At 45.8% G+C, this 21,429-nt stretch overlaps 1 protein-coding gene across 13 annotated transcripts in view; it reads left to right on the forward strand.

Annotated features, from left to right (window-relative positions):
• Nucleotides 1–5,294: 5,294 nt before the first annotated feature.
• The window catches only part of ZMYND8 (zinc finger MYND-type containing 8), a 127,810-nt gene continuing 111,675 nt past the window's right edge, over nt 5,295–21,429 (forward strand). For 2 of the 13 annotated variants that reach the window (XM_004370269.3, XM_012558519.2), the window contains exons 1-2: nt 5,376–6,057; nt 14,799–14,869. In XM_004370269.3, coding sequence (XP_004370326.1) covers nt 6,044–6,057; nt 14,799–14,869 — 85 coding nt within the window. In that variant the 5' untranslated portion in view covers nt 5,376–6,043. Of the gene's footprint in view, nt 6,058–6,327; nt 6,349–6,415; nt 6,476–6,855; nt 7,216–12,000; nt 12,057–14,798; nt 14,870–21,429 lie in introns of those variants that run through there. The other 11 variants (XM_023743104.1, XM_023743126.1, XM_023743127.1 and 8 more) reach the window with 11 other exon arrangements.

Here is a 21,429-nt window from a genome sequence, read left to right on the forward strand (position 1 = left end):
TTCTGTAAGGAGGCCTGTGTTTTACTCTATACGTAGGGAGGATTTGAGCTTATACTTTGAGTGAGATGGGAGCTACTGATGGCTTTTGAGCAGAGGAGGAGCAAGATCTGACTTAGGTTTTAAAAGGATCTCTGGCTGCCTGTGGAGATTGGACTGTGTGTGTCTGTGCACGAGCATTTGTGAGGGCAGAAGCAGAAGGCTCAGGTAGGAGGCTACTGCACGCCTCCAGGCAGGAGAGGAGGTTTTATTGAGCATTAATATATGCTTCCACCTGTCAGTGTGTCAGACTGTGGTGATTCGCGTGTTGCTGCTGGAGAGGAGCCCTGGTGGCACGGTGGTTAAGTGCTCAGCTGCTAGCTGAAAGGTCGGCAATTCGAACCCACCAACCAGTCACTTCACAGAAGACAGATATGGCGGTCTACTGCTGTAAAGATTACAGCATTGGAAACCCTATGGGGCAGTTCTACTCTGTCCTATAGGGTCACTATGAGTTAGAATTGACTTAATGGCAACGGGTACGATGCTGGAAGCTACATATTTCAAATACCAGCAGGGTCACCCACGGTGGATACGTTTCAAAGGAGCTTCCAGACTAAGATGGACTAGGAAGAAAGGCCTAGCAATCTACTTCTGAAATTTAGCCAATGAAACCCATATGAATCACAACAGAATATTATCTGATATAGTGCTAGAAGATGAGCTGCTAGGTTGGAAGGCACTCAAAATACACAGTGAGCACACAATGGACTCGAGCATACCAGTGATTATGAACATGGCGCAGGACAGGGCAACATTTTGTTCTGTTGTACATGGGGTTGCCATGAGTCAGAGCTAGCTTAATAGCAACTAACAACAACCATACATGCTGGGCACTGTATTAGGCTCTGAGGACTCCTTGGTGAAGAATTCAGACAAGGTCTTTAAATTCTCAGTCTACTGCAGGGTTTCTCAACCTTGCTACTACTAACATTTGGGGCCAACCAATTCTTTGTTAAGGAGCCCTGGTGGCACAGTGCTTAAGCTTTTCGGCTGCTAACTGAAAGTTCGGTGGTTAGAACCCATCAGCTGCTCTGCAGGAGAAAGATGTGGCAGTCTGCTCCCATAAAGATTACAGCCTTGAAAAGTGTATAGAGGCAGTTCTACTCTGTCCTATAGGGTCACTGTGAGTCAGAATTAACTGGACAGCAATACGCTTAGTTTTTGGTTTTGGAGTTCTTTGTTGTAGAGGCTGTCTGTGATGTTTAGCAGCATCCTTGGCTTCTACCCACTATATGCCAGTAGCACCTGTCCCCCTACTACCCCAATTGTGATGACAGAAACAGGTCTCCAGACAGGGCAGGGAGTGTGCCAAAGTGCCCCGGGTGAGAACCACCAGCCTAGTGGGAGAGAGAAACAGAGCAAATAAATATGTCCTACTCTTTCTGTCATGGTAAGTGCTAGGAAGGAAAACAAAAAAAGAAGAAAGAAAAAGCAGGGAAAGGAGAGGTCCCAAATCTTCTTCCTTTTATTTTCATTTTGTTCCTGCATCCCTTGCATCTCTTCTCCCCACCCACATTGCGGGCACCTGCCTGATGGGTCACACATCGCCCACCCCTGCCCTCTCCAGCAGCCTTTTTTGCTTTCTTCCACCTGCCATTTGCTTAATCCAACCAGCCCCTCCTAAACCCCAAACCAAACCCACTGCCGTCCAGTCAACTCAACTCCTAGTAACACTATAGGACAGAGCAGAGTTTCCCTCAGGGTTTCTAAGGCTGTAGTCTTCACGGAAGCAGCCTACCAGATCTTTTTCCCAAGGAGCAGCTGGTGGGTTCGAACCGCTGACCTTTAGGTTGGCAGCCAAGTGCTTAACCACTGAGTCACCAGGGCTCCTCTGCAGTCCCTCCTAGAAGGAAGTAAAAACCAAAAAACTCTTCCAGAGTAGACCTCTCCTCCGAGGTAGCTAATTGCCTCATCGTGGCTGTAATGGCACGAACTGGCCTCTGTTCTAATTGGCCAGAAAGGAACAAAACAAAACAAGATATTTAAAACACCTCCCTGCCTCAGTCCTGTCCTTACACCTAACGGACAGGGAGGCCTGCTGCAAGCTGAAGGCCGATAACTCCTAGTGTGCTTATTTTCATAGTCAGCAAACAGGCTATCTCGGGATGCAGCTTGCTGGGGCCTCTCCTGCTGCTGATCGCCTGGCTGTAGGCCAGCGGGACTGGAGAGCCATTTCCGGGAGGCCAGGCCTCGGCTAGTAAGGTGCCAGGGAAGGGAGCTGGGGCCAGCCCTTTCCCTCCTGAGAGACTGCTTATCACCATGACACTCCACTTCCTAAGCCTGATTCTATCCCCTGATTCTCTGTGTCTCTTGGGAATATTAAGAGACACACGGCTTCACCTATTTTTATCAGCTCATTGCTTATTAGTATCACCACAAAACCTGCTTGTTTAGGCCTGTGCTAGCTTTTCTATCCAGAGGCATAATGGTTGGACTTTTTTCCTTCTCTTTCATTTAAATCAAGGTTTCTCACCCTCTGCACAGTTGGCAATGGGGACTGGATTATTCTTTGTGATAGGGTGGCTGTTCTGTGCATTGTAGGATGTAGCAGCATCCCTGGTCGCTACTCACTAGATGCCAGTACCCCCCTAACCCCTAAGTTGCCTTAGTCGAAAATGTCTCCAGACATTGCCAAATGTACCCTGGAGGCAAAACCGCCCCTGGTTGAGAGCCACTGATTTCAGGGAATATAAAACCGTAATTTTAGAGATGGTAAAATGTTCCCCTTGACATCTCCTTGGAGGTTTGTAGGGACCAGGGAGCTCTCTCTGGATCTCAGTCAGTAACGAGGGGGTTTGAATCAGTCTATTGTAAAGGTGTATTCCAGCTGTACCATTCAGCACTTAAAACACATTCAAAACAGCCCTGATCTTGCAGTTGCTGTTTGTGGATTTTAGCCTTGTTGTTCCTGCTGTGCTTGTTCAGCTTGTTTCTCTGTTTAGACGTGGGCCGAGAAGGCATGGGGTTTAGGGCTATGGAGTCAAAACTGGCCCTCACCTGCTGTGTGACCTTGGGCCACTCAGTTCACTTCTCTGGGCCTGATCTCTAAGGAACAGTGGTCCCTACCTCATCGCCTGGTATGAGTCAATCTGTGTAAAGCACTGATTTAGCAAGGAGGTGGGCCCAGGACAAGCACGCAGTAGCTGCTGGGGATTACTCAGTGCAGTGGGGGGTTTAAGAAGGGCCACTGAATGGATGGCCCTCTAGGTGGAGGGCCTCTAACATTTGGTTTTCTTTTTTTCCTGCTTATCAGCCACATTCCATCAAGCCCAGGACTGGTCCTTAGTAGGCTTGCCCCAGGATGCCTTTTCAATCCCATCCCTCCCAGGATTCCATCTGCCACCATACCTTTGTCTCCGGCCCCGGCCCAATTGCCATTTCCCAGATAACCTCAGACCTACCCGAATGCCAGCAGCATTCCTCAAACAGAGCAGGGCTGCCCGAATAAGCCAGCAGCTTCCTGCTCTTTGCCCCAGAAAACATTTCAAGTGATCAAGTGATCAGAGGGAGGGAGGGAGGGGGAGGATGCTGCAGCTGCTTATGCAACAAGCTTAATCCCTGGGTTAAAATCCACCACGGGCACCCAGGGGCATATTTCATTTCCTCATCAGGCGATGGAGTTGCACACGAGATCCGCCAGGATCTCACAGTCCTGTTTGTTCCTCCACAAGCACCACCCGCAGACACAAACAGTATCCCATATGGGATGGTGGTAGTGGGCTGCTGCCCACACAGCTAGGAGAAAGCACAGTCTGATTAGCTCTGGCCTCCGCCTGTCAGCATCCCCGCCCCCCAATTTGATCTCCTTGTACACGTGCCCACTCTCAGGAAGAGCAGGCTCCCCCACTGTGGTGAGGCCCAGGCCTGTTGTCCGGAGTGCTAGACTCTTTTCAGGCCAGGTGGTGGTGGAGTTGTCCCTCCCTGTATCTTGGTCTTTACAGCCTAAAAAACAACAAAACCCTGTTCCTTTTCACAAAGCCTGGTTCCTGCCCTGCAGTCGTGTGTTTCAATTCCCAGTATGTCCCTAAGATTCCCAGCTAGCAAGAATTTATGTGCACGCGGTGGGCATCTGTTGTCCATGTGGGGCGGGGGGCAGGGCAAGCAAGAGATGAGCTCTTCCCTTTCTTTGTGGGAACGGTGTGGGGCACGGAAGCCCACAAATGCTAATTTTAGGAGAGAGGAGACTTTTTTGCTCTGTAGCTGTACCTTGTGGCATATGGCTGTGTCACCTCTGTTGCTCCAGCTTCCTGTTTTAAAAAATCTTGTTAGTGAAGCACCTTGTTAAAAAAAAAAGGAAGAAGAAAGATAGAGTGAGTGGACATTTTAAGATCCTTTTGGATTTGCCTTTTTTTTCTCAGGGTACAGACCAACTATAAAGGCAGCTTTAGGGAGGAAACTGTCAAAGACCTTCTAATACTATTGAAATTGGTAGAATTATAAGCAGCTCTGAGAAGTTAATGTTTTACTGGGGAGCTGTGCCAGAGATGGGGGGGCTGCCAAGTGTGGGGCTGTGTGTGAAATAGCTGTTCCATCTGCCTTAGGGGACGAAAAGAAGCCGTTCTCTGTGGAAATAAACTGAAGCAAGAATCCTTATAAAGCTCATGGGATTTGGCTGCCCACCGTGGGCCCAGTTCCCCGAGAACATACATACAGGGGTGATTGTGCCAGAAAGGGTGAACCTGAGGGTGCAGGCCTGACGTATAATGGGGTTTCTTGTTCCCTCGCTGAGTTTGACATCTCTCTTTCTCCCTCTGGATTTAAATGGCTTCTCAGACCGAGAGGCACTGCCTGTGCCCTGGATTCAGAAGGTACACGCCTCTTTGGGAAGCAAAGGCAAGAGACAGCGGCTCTCTCTCTCTCTTTCTGCATCTGCCGGGAGAGCTGCTGCTGGTATTTTTCCACAGGCCTCCTCTGCTATCTCAGGGCCTAGTTTTTCCCAGCCGGGCCCAGAGTCTGAGAGAGGGTTAATAGGCAGGAAGCCGAAGGCATCGCAGACTAATACGGAAGTCAGATTTTTGTTTAACTGACAGGTTTAGCAGGCCTCAGCAGTGGGGGAGGGGGCTGGGAGGAGAAGGGAAGTTTGTAGACTAGGCATGTGGCCTGCTAGGAGCACGTTTGGCTTTTCTTAGGGTAAGGACGGAGAGGCGGTCCCCTCTTGGCATCTTGGCAGGGAGGCAGGAACCCATTTTGGTTCTCCTTTGCATACTGGCTGAGGGGGCGAGATGTTAGATTCCGTGCCGGGAAAATGGCTCTCTGGCCTGCTTTTCCAGGAGGCGTTTTGACAATGACTGGGCAAACTTGACCACTCTCTTCCCCTCCTCCTCTCAGTAGTGGAATCTTCTTTCCTCTGAGAAGCCACTGCTGCTTTTTGATGATTTCTTGGGGCTTGCCTGTCTGTTTTCCCTCTGCTCCTCAGAGGCCTGCTTCAAGCCTTGCTTTCTTGCTCCCTTAGCTTGTTTCCTGGGGCTTCCCCCTCCTCAGCTTAACTTCTCCCTTGGAGAAACATTCTGCTGGATTGTTCTAGAAAAGGACAAGCCTTCCTCCCAGAAAAGGGCCGTTTCTGTGGGGGCAGATGAGGGTGAGCCTTTCAGCTCACCCCAAAAACTCTCTTTCCAGTGGCATCCTGGCCTCAGGCTTTGCTGGAGCAGGTCAGGCTGGCTGCACTGGTTTACCCGTGCTGGCAAATCTAGCCAGAGTGTGGGAGAAGTGCGTCTGGGGGCCCCTTTCCCAAGTTTTTCTTGCTGCAAAAGGCCTAGCTTAGCCTGTCTTTTTCTATGCACAGGATGGCTCTTGCTCACCAGAGCCTCACAAAGATAATCGCTCAGGAAGTGTTTCAGCCAATCCCGAGCGGCTTTACACTCCGATTTGCCGGAGCAGCCAATCGGGGATGAGCTCTTATTAGGCGGCCAGATCATCAAGCCGAAGTGCCAAACCCTTTTTCTGTGTGAGAACTAGGAGCCTGTCCTCCATGTTTTATAAGTATTGACATTACACAGTGTTAACAATGCATCCACAGAGGTAAGCTCGACTTTTTAACCATCTTTTTTTCCCCCTCCCTCTGAGACATCCGAATTGTGGGCGAGCAGTGTGATTTCTCTGTGGCTGGCCGTGCCACACTCCCCCCCTGAGCACTTAGGTTAACTTGGAACTGTTTAGAGAGATTTTTTTTTTTTTTTTAAATGCTGCCTTGGGTCACATGGCTCAGTAGCCATTAGCCATAGCTTGATTTTGCAAACTGGCAAGGGCCTTGCCACACCTTGCCTTTCAACAGGGCAAGGTGTTTTGGGAATAGTTTGAAGCTAGATCCTGGTATGCCAAAAAAGCAGCTTTTTCCCCCCTCTCCTCTCTCTTTCTCTCTCTCTCTCTCTCTGAGCAGTTTCTCTCCCTGCACTATTGTCTCTTGTGTCACATGCCTGCTGGGGGAAGAAAATGGAAGGTAAGCAAGCAGGCTTCTCTCCAAGGGGAGCTTATGGCAGACAGCAAAGCAGGCAAGTTTACCTCTCCAAAGAGGTTCTGGGAAGGCTTGCCTAAGTTCTGACAAGCCAGGATGTGTGTTTTTAAAAGAACCAAACCCTCAGCAGAGCATGCTAAGGCGAGATGGGAGCTCCTGGGGCCTAGGTGGGTGGTGGTGTCTGCTGTATGGTCTTATCTCTTCATTCAGGGCTTCTTCACTTGAAACTACCTTGTTTAGCCTTTTTTCCTGACTTAAGTTAATTCAGAGTGAAGCCAGCAGATGTTTCTTGAAGTGTTTTCTAGGCGTTGGAGGAAGTTTTTGGAGTAGGGATGGGGGAGTGGTGGTGGTGGTGGGGGTGCTGGACAACATCCTGTAATAAATCTGTGAGGACTCTTTTTTGAATCCCTTAGCTTTGTACTTTTGCATGGTTTTCAATGAACTAATGTATCTTTTATCCTTGTTTTTATTTTCCTTTCCTTTTTTTTTTTACATTGTATCATCTTCTGCCCTTCTCTGTGATAGAGTGCAGAGGAAATAAAATCATGTCTGTGGCTCATGACAGCATTCCATATTCAGTTGTTGGGTTGTGTTGTTGTGTGTGTTTTTAATAATACCATGTAACTGTTTAAAAAAATTTCCTTTTTGATCAAGTCCCAAATCTGCCAGCCTGTTCTCTCTTCCTAACTGTGGAAAAATGAGACGGTTGCTTGAACATTTGTTGGGTAAGTAAAGCAATCCATTTCCTCTGACCATGTATAAAGAGTTTTGGAAACATTGTGGGTCTGCTTGCAGTAAGAGGGTCTTGGCTCCAGCAGTTAGGGGCTTTATTTTCCCACAAACCAAATGAGAGCTTTTTATTAATAGTGTCTTGATTTTAGGTGACTGTTTGAATCCACTGTTTTTCCAGATAACCTACAGATAGAAGATTGCACTTCCTGTTTACCCTCAGCCAGGGGAGAAATGTTCAGTTCATTGTGACTCGATTCTAGACTTTTAATTGGGTTTGTTTGGATGTATGAACTCTGGGTAGGTGATCTGCTTGTGAAATGTGATGTAGTTGTTCTTATAGTCACAGAGCCCTGAACATTGGTGGGTCAGGAGCTGGTGGTGGTGGTGTGTGTGTGTGGGGTGGCGGTGGTGGTGGTGTCAGTACTTATGTTTTAGAATACTTAGGTGTAGTGCTAAAATACCCCCCACCACCAAACTTAGTTTGATTCAGGACTCTCAATAGACTCCGGCCCTTTTCCAAGCCTGACCCACACATCAGTATGCATGCTTAGCTTTAACTTATGATTTATTTCTCACTGTTCACATTTCCCCCGAATGCTTAATGCTGTAGCTAGAACTTAAAAAAAGTAGACTCTTGTTTAGCATTACCTTCAGAATTTCCCTAGAAGTTCACTCCATAAATTTTCCAGCTTGGCGACCAATCCGGTACGACTGTAAATGCTGGAAATACATTCAGTTGCTGTGTTATGCCAACTTTATGGAGACAATACTCCTTTTTCTTTTAAAGTAGTGTCCAGCAACTCACCTTTTAGCACCAGTTGGAAGTAAGGAGAAATGTACCAAATTCTAAAGTTGAGAGAAGACTTGTGTGAGGCAGGCCAGCTTCTTGCAGTAAAAGTCCAGGCAGTTAATGATGTTAAATACTTGAAATTGAACAGTGCTGCTACCCCCATACAAGTAAGTTGAGACACTTGGCTTTTTTCTTTGTTCTTATCTGCTTGCTGTAAATGGAAATTATATATCGAGGTTCTTGTGGCCTCCCTAGAAGCAGTATCTAATCACAAGACTCCTGGTTTGGTGCCTTCAACGTTTGCATAATATTGGGCTGGAAGGAAACTTGAGGACAAGGCATTTGTCCTCTAAAAGCTTGCATTGAAATGGCTCCCTCAGGTTTGGAAAGCAAAGGTCTGTTTTCAGAAGTGTAGTTCCAGCAAGTTCTCAGCCCTGGGCCAAGCTAGCTACTACCACCAAGCATGAGTCTGTAAAAAAGTTAATTGCCTTCAAAGTAGCATTGCTTTCCATTTGCACTAAAGGGGGAAAAAAAATAAATGTCTGCATTGCAGCAGGGCTAGGTAGGGACAGCAGTGCTGGCTCCCAGAGAGCAGCCCAATGGGGTTCTTCTCGCCAGCTTTTGAACCAATAGACTTGGAGGAAAGGTTAAAGATTGACAATTGAAGTGGCTGGACTGAGAATGGGCCTTCTGGAAATTTCTACCATCTTTGTTCCTTTTAGGAAAAGCAGATCCCACCAAGCTGAAGAGAGTCTCCCACATTCCTAGGGCACCCCTCCCCCCCTTTCCTTTTTACATCAAGGTAGAATGGTCTCTGCCACGTTTGTAAATTACAGAGGGAGGAACAGAATGCTGGGCTGTTTTTTTTTTCTTTTTCCCTTCTGCCTCCTCAGTCCCCAAAGAGGATGCACAGCTGCAAGGAACAAACACAGACACACTGGAGCTTTTGATTCCTCTTTTTTTTTTCCCCTTCAAGACCCTCCTGGATGGATTCACTTTTCTGCTTTGGGAAATTAAGTGGCGTTCACTTGGGGGAGGGGAAGCAACTGCTCATATTAGCTCCAGAAAATGGTCAGTGTTCAGTCTTAACTAGGAATTAATTATATATAATCACTCAGTAAACTTTCTGCAGAGCTTTTCTAATTGCTGAGCATGAACATAGCCCACTGGAGCCAAGTCCAGTTACTTTTATAATTAACAGTTCAAAGATTTGAGTCAGAAAGAAAGAAATAATGGGGCCTCTTGGATTATAAATTAGGGATGAAAACAATAGCTTTTTTTTTTACCCTTTCTTTTGTAATCTCTTTTTCTTTTAAACAAAACATTCCTCCTTTCTTTATCCTGGAGAACAGTGGGTGAACGGCTTTAGTTCTTAAATAGGAGAGGGGGGAAAATAAGTCACTTTTTAAAAAGCAGGGTGACAGTAACCCAGAAAACCCTGAAAGCAAAGGTAGGTTTTTAAAGTCCAACCACTTCAAATGTGCAATGTCTTTGTTTCTTTTGCCTTCTTTCCTCTCCACTCCTGTGGCAGAGGCAACGTTTGTCAGCACAGGAGCCCTAGATCTGGTTTTGCCTCTGGTTGACCCTGGGAAGAAAAAAAAGAAATACATGCGAAGGTGCCTTTGGTCTCCCCCAGTGGAGATTTAATAAGGGAATATGCTTAGAAACCCTTTGGTTGCCCATAAAATACAATACCAAGTAAGGATTCACCCTTGGCTTCAGGTTGCTAAGGCTGCGATTGCCCTTCCCCCTCCTCCCCATTCTCCTTCCAGACAAACAAGCCGGCAGGAGCCATGTCAGCCTCTGCAGCTAGCAACACTGCCAGGCTGTCTGTCCCCATCAAGATTACCTACCTACCGGCCGGCGCGACGCCAGGATCCCGTCCTGGCCCTGGCACAGCTGTGGGCACCATGCCCTCCTTTCTCCCCTGGAGCTAAAAAGCAGTCACCTTGAAACTCCCCACTCACACTAGCGGGAAAGTCCTGAGGCCAGTCCTCAGACCTGTGTTCTCTTTAACATAAATGATGTTATCCACTCTTAGGCTCTTAGTTTGGTCTCCGAAAGTGAGTTTTGCAAAACCCCATTTTTTCTTCTCAGGGTCCTGTTGGAGGGGGACAAAAATCTAATTTGTGCGTATCCTGTGCATTGGTTAAATGAGTGTTTTCCTTGTGTTTCTCCTCTGCAGACTCGGATTGTCTTTCCTTGATGTTAACTGTCTTAGGACTGGCAGCTTTGGAGGGATGGGTGTTCAGTGGCCGTTTTCAGGCGTATAAACAGCCTTTTTATTTTAGTTTGGCCTCAGACCCCGGTGCAGCCCTTAGCTTGGCTTTTCAGATGCCTGCTGTCCTTGAAGCACTTTTGGGATGGACGCAAAGCTGGTTTCTAATATCCCGAAAAGGGGAACTGGGCAACCTCCCCCACCCCAGCCTGCTCTTCCATAACATTTTGGTGTTTGCACAGACACCTGCCTATCTTCAGTATATGCCACAGGGCTGCATAATTCTTAATCTTCCTGCCACCTAATTTGAGGGCCAGGGGGCCTCTTCACAGAGCTCACATTGAAGGTTCAGGAACTAAAAAGGAAAGGGCTTTCCTTAGGAACCTGTGACTTCACAAACTCCCCCTGTCATTGCAGTTTTTTTTTTTTTTTTTTTTTTTAAAGCTTCTAAACGTTGGGTTGTTGGTGTCCTTTGGCTGAGCTTTTTCCTAGTTCTGATATTTAGGAAGGTGGCTTTGAAACTAGCAGGGCTGCTTAAACAACAGCTACAGCTGTTGAACAAACTGCTACCATTTTAGCTTCAATACAGGAATGAGGCAGTGTTGCCAGACGCCATTTTAAGAATCCTGCATAAATAGCTTAGCTACCGATGACTCTGCCTGTTTTAGGTGAGTGCTTATGTAAAGCTGCTCTGCTAACAATTCCCTTCCCCCCCATTTTTTAAAAATTAATTGCAGATCTATGGAAGCATGGTTTTGAAATTTTTGAGAAAAATGTTGATGTTCACTATTTTGTGATTTAGAAGAGGAAGATGTGTCTTGGGGATTAAATTTTTCTTAACAGCCTGGACCAGTTTGGTATTTTCCATGAAAGTAAAAACCAGGAGGAAAAGTCCTTTTGAATGATGCATGATTCTTGAATTGCTGTGTGGTGATCCTCATTTGTAGAACCAGAGTCTTGTGCATGCTGGTTATGTATTCTAGATGGGTTAGATATTCCTGGTTAAAAGTCAAGATAGTAGGGGCACCTGGGGAAAAGAAGTATCTGGGCATTGTGTATCTAGGCATTTTGCTGTCAAAACTAGATGCTTTTTTTTTCCTCTCTCTCGGAAGTGCGGAGGGGATGGGATTCCTGGGAATTACGGACCAGCCTTGAGTCCTCAGAATTAATAATCAGAAGGCTTAAACATCCTGGAGGTGCAGCAATTCATCCGCAACTTTTAATTGCTCTTTTTCAATGCTTGCAGGTTCAGAAGTAAGCCTGGGTTTCCTTACTCAGACATTGGGGGAGAAATACTGGATGGGCTTGATTGTGTTTGCAGGGGCTGATGTTTCTTCTTTGAATTGCCTGCAATGTATCCAGTTTGTGAAATCCATAGGCAAGTTACTTAGGGTAAATGCAAGTGCAGAAGGTAGTGGTGGTGGGGAACATACAATATATACAACTGGTTGATGCTGCGTTTTCCTTTTGGAGTGAGAAGCTGTTTGTTTGGTTTTCAGCTAACTTCACCCATTCCTTCAGCGGGCCCCCAGTCTCCCCAGCAGACCTAATTAAAAAAAACAGTCAGTTTGAAACTAGGGCTTGTTGTTCCATTGTTTTTCATATTAAATAATCACCCAGATTGCTGGAGGCCAGCAGATATGGAAGGAAGGATGCTGTATGTTTTCTAGGACTTTAATGTGTTAATGACAGGAGTTGCAAGTATTTTCTCCAGATGCTGCTTTCTTTGCTTTATAACGATTACTGTTATTTGACTGTTGTTACCCCCAGATGACTGAACAGTTCTTAATCTAAATTGACCAAGAACCTGTGTGGCATTCAGACAGGTACAAGTCTTTTCTTACTACCACTCTTGATGTAATATTCGTAGGTTTTTCTTTCCCTAATAACATACTAGTACTTAACACTAAACCAAAAAAAAAAAAAAAAAAAGAAAACGAGATCAGTGGTGTAGAAAAAGGAAGTCCCTTTAGATGTGGCTATTCAAAATGACTAATTTTGCATTCTGGTCTTTGCTTTTGTAAATGAAGTTTTTCCCTCCCCTTTTAATGCATAAAACCAAAAACCAAACCTACTGCCTTTGCCGACTCATAGCAACCCTATAGGACAGAGTAGAACTGCCCTATAGGGTTCCCGAGGCTGTTTTAATGCGCAGACAGTGCTGTTTTCTTTAGTCAGATACAAGTTACTGTGTGTGTGTGTGTGTGCGTGTGTCTGTGTGTGTGCGCGCGTGTGTGTGCGCACTCAGATTCCCTTTGAAAGGATGGCTTGCTGATCTGTGAAAAGGATGATTTTCTTAAATTGTTGCGCTTGAAATTCTTGGCTAAAGCTGGCGGTGCTGTTGTTAAAGTTAGGTGATTATGGTACTCACTTGTAATACTTGCTAAACTTTTTTTCTCTCTTTCTCTTTCCTGATCCAGAATAGATTATCTTAAACTCTGCAGCAAATAACCACCCCATAACTAGTTTGCATTTTCTTAGCCTCTCAGCAGCATTCCTCCCTAAAGTATTCAGCTTCTCTAGGCTGTTAGGAGCCAAATAATTGTTCTCTTGTATGCAGCCCTCCTCCATGATCAATACACCTTTACATGTTTTCATCGCTGCATAAATCCTTCAAGTGGGTCTTTTGGTTCTGTTACGCATAATTGTTTCTCTCACCACCATTTTGGTTGGATCACAGATTAGTGTTTTCTCTATCACTCAAAATATGGGATTGGTTTCAAGAAGTTTAGTATTTCACATACTTCATGCTAAAGAGGGAAACAATTCTAGTTGCTGGAAAGATCAAGGTTGCTGTTTGTTCTTTTGAAGTTAACCATCTACCCTTCTCTGAAGGCTGCATGGGCTTTTCGTTAAAATTTATTTCCAATCACCCCAAGCAGGAAACCATCAACAGCATCCAGTTGGACGACCTGTGTATGTTCCAGGAGGGGTGTTTTTCTTAATAGAGAATGTTTGCCTCTTAACTTGGAGTAGAAGGTATTTGTGCTAAAATCAACTTCAACAAATAACCGTTGTATTGCATGTTAGCGACGTGTTTAAATTTAGCAGGCTGCTTACTTCTGATGAAGACCATTTCTGACAACATGTCAGTTGTTTCTTTGGGGATTTGTGTCACGGGCTTCCTTTACACATGCAGTATAAATGAAATTGTTGAGGTATAATATCAGAGAACTAAAGGTGTTAATATTCGGATTTAAACCAAAACTACCTTTCTTTACTCTTCTGGTACTAGTTAGGTCAGAGGTCTCCAAGTTCCTATAATTTAATTCTGAGTTAGTCTTTTTCTTTCTACTTAGCTCCCATTCTGAATCCTCTTCCTCCCATAAACAGCAAACATGAACTCTCTTAAACACATCGCCATTGTACTCTGGAGTTCCAGGCCTGAGGGTTGCCATTTTGGACTTCTCTTTTGCTTTGTCATAGTCCCAGACCACGGAACACAGACAGGACATTCTAATCCTTCGTCTGCTCCCCAGCTTCCTTCCTGTCCTGGCTCTGCGTCTTCTAAATGGAAAATTCCAGGCATATCAATTGATGATGCACCCATTTCTTCTTGTTGAAACACAGTCCAGTGGAATTGCATCTAGAGTAATTGCTCAGATTCTTATCACTTCAGTGTCTGTCTGAATGTTTGGAAAGTACTAGCATCTGAAACAATTTGCACCTTCATTTCTTCCTTTGGTTTGGCTTGGGAGGTGCGGTGTGTGGGAGAAAGATCTAAAATGGCCTGCTGTCTGCTTAATTGACGTTCCAGCAGAGGGAGGGAGAGACGGAAGATTCTGGATGAGAGACCTTCCAGCAAAGGGGCCTGCTTTCTCTGCTTCTCTCCCCAGCCCCCAACTCTCTGCCAGTTTCTTTTAAATAATCCTTCCTGATTCCACTTCTGTGGTGGGGGGCAATTAGTCACAGCTCAAAAAATGCTGAATGTCTTCTCTAAGCCAGGCTGCCACAGAGAGGAGACGTCCAGGGGGTGGAGACCCCATTCCTAACTCCTGGGTTAAATGCTGGTTGTTTGAATGTTTTAAGACCAGGCCTTTTGCTTCTAGCTTGGGCATATTTTTTCACTTCGTAATTTAACCTATATATTTTTCATATTCCTGTCTCATTGGTAGATTGTAAGATTTAGAAGGGAGGTCTGGAAAACCCTCTGTCTTGAAAAATTTCAGACATCAGAAATCTCGGTATACCCTACGGAACACCTCCAACCTGCCTGCTTTTGAACCCTGTGTTAACAATTAGAAACTTGTTTACTCAGAGGCTGGGTTCTTATTGGCCCGTGGCGAGAGATTGTAATTGTGTATCTAAAAAATGCTTTTTTTTTTTTTGCATGACAACTGAAATAGTAATTTAACTTGAAAAAGAGAACAACCTAGTGTTTACAAAAACCTCCAGTTAGGAGTCTTAACACTTAGTTGAAATCGAGTGTGGGTTTCTTTGCCCCACCCCCCTGCATAAGGATGGGGGATTGTCTGCAAGGTGGGTTTGTTGTTGGAACTTCTAAGTAGCTGCCCCATGGGGCGAGTTCTTATCCTCCCCAAACATGAACGTAATTTGCTCTGTTTCAGCTTGGCTGAAGACGAAATAAAAACAGAACAGGAGGTGGGAGAGGGCATGGATATCTCTACTCGCTCCAAAGGTGAGTAAAAACCTTGTATTACCTATTCCAAAGCAGAAGAGGAAATTGGAATTTTTTTTTGTTGCTGTAGCAGAACTGCAAAGCGCAGCCCTAGGAGCCAACGTTGTCACACACGTCCGATTTTGAAAGAAGGAACCTTTGATGGATGGACCTAATTTATGGAGAAATCGCCTCGTTTTTGATTTTCTTTTCCTTGCATGTTTTTGTAGGTGCGCTGACCTGTCAGTAATCCTCCCGACAGTAAATTTTACGTGCATGTCATGACTGAGGGTGCTGGCTGCCTCTTCACAGAGTAATTTTCACGAATCAGAATTTTAATAAAAACATGTTCTAGAAGCTGCTGCTGGTTTCCTGATTTTAATAACAGGCCTCTTTGGAATCGCAGAAGTGGGGCAAAGTTGGCCCACTTTGTTAGAAAACCGGGATCTTGGATTAGAGATAAAAAGGAATGTAGGAGTCTCTGGGATGCTGAGTCCAGGCTTTGCGTTTAGGAGAGATACTTTAGGAAATGAGGACAAATAGAGCTTATGTTTTATTCAGAATCCTGGGTTAGACTTCCAAAATCTTCAAATTGCAGGATTGCTACTTTTCATTTGGTCTGTGTGAGAGATTTTTAGGAGGCTTCCAAAAGGAAGCAGCCGTTCCTCCTTCTCCTTCAGGCTGTTTTTAAAAATGAGTGACTGGAACGCTTTTCATATCTTTAGTTGATGAAAACGCTCATCTCCAAGCTTAATGGTCGTACCAAGGTGTTTGTATTCCTTCAACAAGTCATTGAGTGCACGCTCTGAGCCCACAGCCCTGTGTTGTGGGTTATGTGGGAGGGAGGGAAGCAGGAAAGGAGGAGCAGAGAGAGGTTTATTACTCACTCTTGACCCAGGAGGAGATTCCAGTCTAGCTAGCAGGTGTCACAAAAAGTGACTCCTTAAAGGCGTCGGAAACAAAGATGCTTTTTGAGGATTTTTTAAGACAGCATGTCATTTGGGGCAAAGTGAAGGACAGATAGTCCAGGCTATACCCACAGATGGGAGAGCTGGCAGCTGTTGTGGCTGACCTGGCAGATGGGGGATGGGCAGGGTTCAGGGGGAGATGTGCAGAAGCGGGGAGTGTTCTGGAAGGCCAGGCTGGCTGGGTGCGTGGGCTGTGCTCGGCAAGCACGGAGAGGAGTTGGGAGGGTGGGCTGAGTCAGAGCCACCGCCCGGTTATCAGCCCCTACTCAGCCCAGGCCACCAGGCGGTCAAGGTTTCAACTTAGTGGTGAAGGGAGCCACAGGGGAGTTTTTTGTTTTTTATTTTTTCCCATACAAAAATTTATGTATACATTGTTATGTGACTCTAATTGTTCTCCCTATACTGTGACAGCACACTCCTCCTTTCTACCCCTGATTACCAGTGTCCATTCAACCAGCTCCTAACCTTCTCTGCCTTCCCATCTCACCTCCAGACAGTTAGTTTCTTATATTTATTTGAGCTAAGAGGCACGCTTCTCATGAGTATCACTTTACGTCCCACAGTCCAGTCCAATCCCTGGCTTCGGAAATTGTTTTAGTCCTGGACTGATAGAGAATCCAGGGGCCATGCTTCTGGCGTTCCTCCAGTCTCAGTCAGACCATTAAGTCTGGTCTTCTTACTAGAATTTGGGTTCTGCATCCCACCTTTCTCCTGCTCCATCTAGGACTCTGTTGTGTTCCCTGTCAGGGTGGTCATTGGTGGTAGCCGGACACCATCTAGTTCTAGTCTCAGCTGATGGAGTCACTGGTTTATGTGGCCTTTTCTGTCTCTTGGGATACTACTTTCTTTGTGTCTTTGGTGTTCTTCATTCTCCTTTACTCCAGGTGGTTGGGACCAATTGATGCATCTTAGATGGCTGCTTGCGAGCTTTTAAGACCCTGGATGCCACTTACCAAAGTAGGATGCAGAACATTTTCTTAATATGTTTTGTTATGCCAGTTGACCTAGATGTCCCCTGAAAGCATGGTCCCCAGGGGAGTTTTAAGCAAGGAAATAACCTGTCTGAAGAGGTGTTTTGAGTCACTGGTAATGAGAAAGCCCATGCTGTTGTGATCAGAACCAAATGTGGTCTGGCAGGAAACGTGGCAGGGCGGAGAGAGGGGGTCCGGAGAAGGGCTCCTTGTCCTTGCTCTGCCACTCACTTAACTGCAGGGGCTTGGACAAATGACACTTTTCTGTCACTGTCCCTCTGGTTTTCTGTCTGTAAAATGGGTGCTCGATTAGATCATCTCTCTACCTTGTGCTTTTCTTGTTAAAATAACACTCAAATTAGAAGTTATTTTCGAGGCTTGTGCTTGCTCCAGGAGCTTACTCATTGAATGATGAGGCAGTGGTGGTTGAGTGGTAGGATTCTTGCCTTCCATGTGGGATACCCTGGCCAATGCACCTCATGCACAGCTACCACCTGTCTGTCAGTGGAGACTTGTGTGTTGCTATGATGCTGAACAGGTTTCAGCGAAGCTTCCGGATTAAGATGGACTAGGAAGAAAGGCGTGGCAATCTATTTCCAAAAATCAGCCAGTTGAAACCTTATAGATCACAATGGTCCAATTCGCGACCGATCCTGGGGATGGCACAGGACCAGGCAACGTTTTCTTCTGTTGTGCATGGGTCACCATGAGTTGGGGGCTGACTCCACGGCAGCCAATAACAACAAGAACAATCCTGTTATGAGCAGGAGGTGTTCTTCCCCCTTCGCAGATGAGGAGACTGAGGTTCCAAGTGGTAACGTCTCAGGGTTAGTACGAGGCAGAGCAGGATTGAACTGAGGCTCTGCCTCCAAGGAGGTGCTTCCTGGACGCTCAGGTGCCTGTTTTGCCCCTGGGGCCGGATGTCAAGTGTTTTCTAAAAGGATTTAAGTCACCTAGGGTAGAAGATTTGCCCTGCTTGGCCGTCATCTGTGGGTAAGACCCCTCATTATGTCTTCATACCCACTGGCTGCTCTCAGCTCTTCCCAGATGACTTCTGTCTCTGCCTGTGCTGCTGCAGATGTGTGTACTCCGGGGAGCCGGGGTCCTCCTTTATCTCATCTGCCCCCTCTGATCCTCTTCCTACAGCAGCCAGGACTGTCTTTAAAAACATGAATCATATCCTGCCCGTCTTGCTAACGCCCCCCACTGACTTTCTAGTGCCCTTGGGTTCAAATCTGAACTCACCATGACTTGCTTACAGGGGCTGACCCGTTCGCTTGTGTTTGTTCACCTCGCGAAGTTCTGTTCCATTCCTTTTGTTTCCCTCTGTGGCTCTGCCCTCTCTGTTCCCTCCTCAGAGCTATGTGTCCTGTGCCCTTTGCACGGGTCCTAGCTGCTTGTTTCTTGTCTCTCAGATATCATCTCCAACGTCCCCTCCTTGGAGAGGTCTTTGGCCACCCCGTCCAAAAGAGCCATTCTGTTGTTTTGTGTTACATTTCCTCAAATATGTTTTTTATTTTAGAATAGCTTTCGATTTACAGAGAAGTTGTGAAGATAGTACAGAGAGTTCTCATATACCCGCCAGAGCGCCCCTATTATTAACATCTTGCATTAGTATGGTACATTTGTCACTTAATGAACCAATATCAGTATGTTGTTACTGACTAAAATCCATACTGTGTTCAGGTTTCGTTGATTTTTACCTGGCGTCCTTTTTCTGTTCCATTTTTCTGTATCCAGCCAGGACACACATTACATTTACTTGTCATGTCTCCTTAGGCTTCTCTGGGCCGTGACAGTTTCTCTGTCTTCGCCTGTTTTTCATGACCTTGATGGTTTTGAAGAGTATTGGTCAGATATTTTGTAGAATGTTCCTCAGTTGGGATTTGTCTGTTGTTTTTCTCTTGATTAGACTGGGGTTATGAGTTTTTGGGGAGGAAGATCTCAGAGGTAAAGTGCCGTTTCATCACATCATATCAAGGGTACATGCTATCAACATGACTTATCGCTGTTGATGTTGACCTTGATCACCTGGCTGAGGTAGTTTGTCGGGCTTCTCCACCGTGAAATTATCCCTTTTTTACTCCCTTTCTATGCCATACTTTTTGGAAGCAAGTCACATATACAGCCCATACTTAAGGAGTAGAGAGTTATGCTCCATTTCCTCGAGGGAAGAGTAACTATGTAAATTACTTGGAATTATTCTGCAAGGGAGATTTGTCTATTCTCTCACATTTATTTACTTATTCGTTCAGTCATATCAGTACGGACTCATGGATCATTATTCTTATATTTTCAGTTGTAATCCAGTATTAATTTATTTTGCTGCTTGAAGTGTTCTGTTTTGGCCGTCGGGAGCTCTTTGAGTCGGCTTCTCTGTCCCTTTAACGTGCTCCCAACGTTGTGGGGTTATATTGATTTATTTTTTTGAGCACTTTACCATGTAACACTACAAGATGCTCCAGGTTTATTCTGTGTATTTCCTGCTTCACTCCTAGAATCAACCCTTTCTGCGAGGAGCTCTGGTTCCTTTTGTTGGAGAACGGTATTGGAGACCAAGAACTGGGTGCTGAATGTGCTTGTTGCCACTGGCTGTCTTTGTTTCTAGGCCCTCTCAGTTGACAGAGCAAGGAAATATACGTATATGTATACTAACCTGTGTGCATACCCACCCATTGCCGTCGAGTTGATTCTGACTCATGGTGACCCCTTAGGTCACAGATTAGAGCTGTTCCATAGTTTTTTGGGCTGTAATCTTTACAGAGGAGCCCTGGTGGTGCAGTGGTTAAACACTGTACTGCTAACTGGAAAAAAAAAATGTTGGTGATTTGAACCCACCTGCTACTCCGCAGGAGAAAAATGTGGCAGCCTGCTTCCATAAAGATGTACAGCCTTGGAAACCCTATGAGCCACCTCTGCTTTGTCCTGCATGGTCGCTGTGAGTCGGAAATGACTCGATGGCAGCGAGTTAGGTCAGGTTTAGAGAATCTTTACTGAAGCAGGATCACGAGCCTTTCTTCTGTGGAGTTGCTGGGTGGGTTTGAACTGCCAAAGTTCCAGTTAGTAGTTGAGTTGGCTCCATCTAGGGAGCCTTTGTGTAAATAACACATATCAATAAATCCTGCCTGTATCCATCTATACTTATATTAAGCTAAATGCAAGTTTATGTGCTTGTCTCCAACTCTAACCCATCACCGCATGATCATTTTAGCTTTCTCCCTTTGCTTATCCGTAACCTCCCCATTCCCAGTGAGAGACCCAGTTCCCACCATCTGTATACTATTTTCTGGTTCATTTTTAATCTGAGATATAAGAGCTAATTGTGTAGAGTGCACTCATCCGTAGTGTCCAGCTTGATGAACTTTAACCCATGTATACACTTCCTGCAGCTGCTACCCGGATCAAGATAATTTAACATTCCAGCACTCCAGAAGTTTCCTCAATCACTCCTCCTTTTCTTCGTAGCTCTTATCCATGACCTTGTATTTTCTTACTTGTTTGTTGACTGTCTTTTCTGCTAGATTGCAAGCTCCTTCTCTCCCAGCACATAGACCACTTTGCTCTACCTCTCCCTTCCACTCGAGAGGCAGGATGGCATAGAGGTTTAAAAAAACCCCAGCTTCTAGAACCAGACTCCCTGGGTTTGACTCTGGCTTTCCCCTGCCTAGGTAGGTGACCTCAGGCACATTACTGAATCTCTCTGTGGCTCAGTTTCCTCCTTGCAAATGGAGATGAAGATAGAGGGTTATGGTGAGGGTTAAATGAGCTTGTTCATACAAGGTACTCAGACGGTGTCTTGGGACATAGTGAGTGCTTGAAACTGTTAACTGTGATTAGAATCGGGAGAAGAAGGACAAGGAGCCCTTGCTGATAAGCCCATAAAGTAGACGCCCTACTACTTCCCCCACTTACACTCTCCAGGAAGAAGGCACTGAGGTAGGTATGCAAACCATGCCCAGAGAGACTGCCTGCTCAGCGGGGGCACAGCGAAGAATTATGTAGGGTCACCCAGCAGGCAAGCTGGGGACTGGATGGAAACTTGCTTCTCTGAGTCTAGGCTTACGGCGCTGTGCACTTCTCTGCCAGCTTCCTGCCTTGTTGACCTCTGTGACATTTGAACAAAGCTGTTCTGCAGCTGTTGGACTGATTTTCTCAGGGACTTTGGAGCCCCTACTTCACAAAGGAATGGTGGAGATTGCAGGGTCCCCCAGCTTCTGGGAAGACCTTTCCTTCTCCCCAAGGACTACCTTGGGATGGCTTTGTGTGGAGCTGAGCTCCCATCTGTCTAAGTCAGGTGGCCACATGAGCGTGGCTGCTTCTATCCCCAGAGCCCCTTTCTAACAGAGGGGCCTACAGCTTGTGACAGAGCCATTCTGTTCAGGTGAGGAAATGGCATGTGCAAAGGCCCAGAGTTAGGATCCTGGATTGCTGAGCTTCCAAGAGCTGAAACCAGCATGGGCAAAATGTGACACTTACGAAGGATGATTGGGACAAAGGCTTATCTCTCTTTCAGCCCTAATGATTTCAAAGTCCATGCATAGTGTGGTGATCAGGACTCAGTGAATACATCCTTATTCCTCCAGCCTGCTTTTTCTTGTGGTTTGAGAAATCCAGTGCTTCAGTTCCCCAAGCAATACCTCCT

The sequence above is a fragment of the Trichechus manatus genome, unplaced genomic scaffold (genome assembly GCF_000243295.1).
Source record: "Trichechus manatus latirostris isolate Lorelei unplaced genomic scaffold, TriManLat1.0 scaffold00008, whole genome shotgun sequence".
Lineage (NCBI taxonomy): Eukaryota > Metazoa > Chordata > Mammalia > Sirenia > Trichechidae > Trichechus > Trichechus manatus.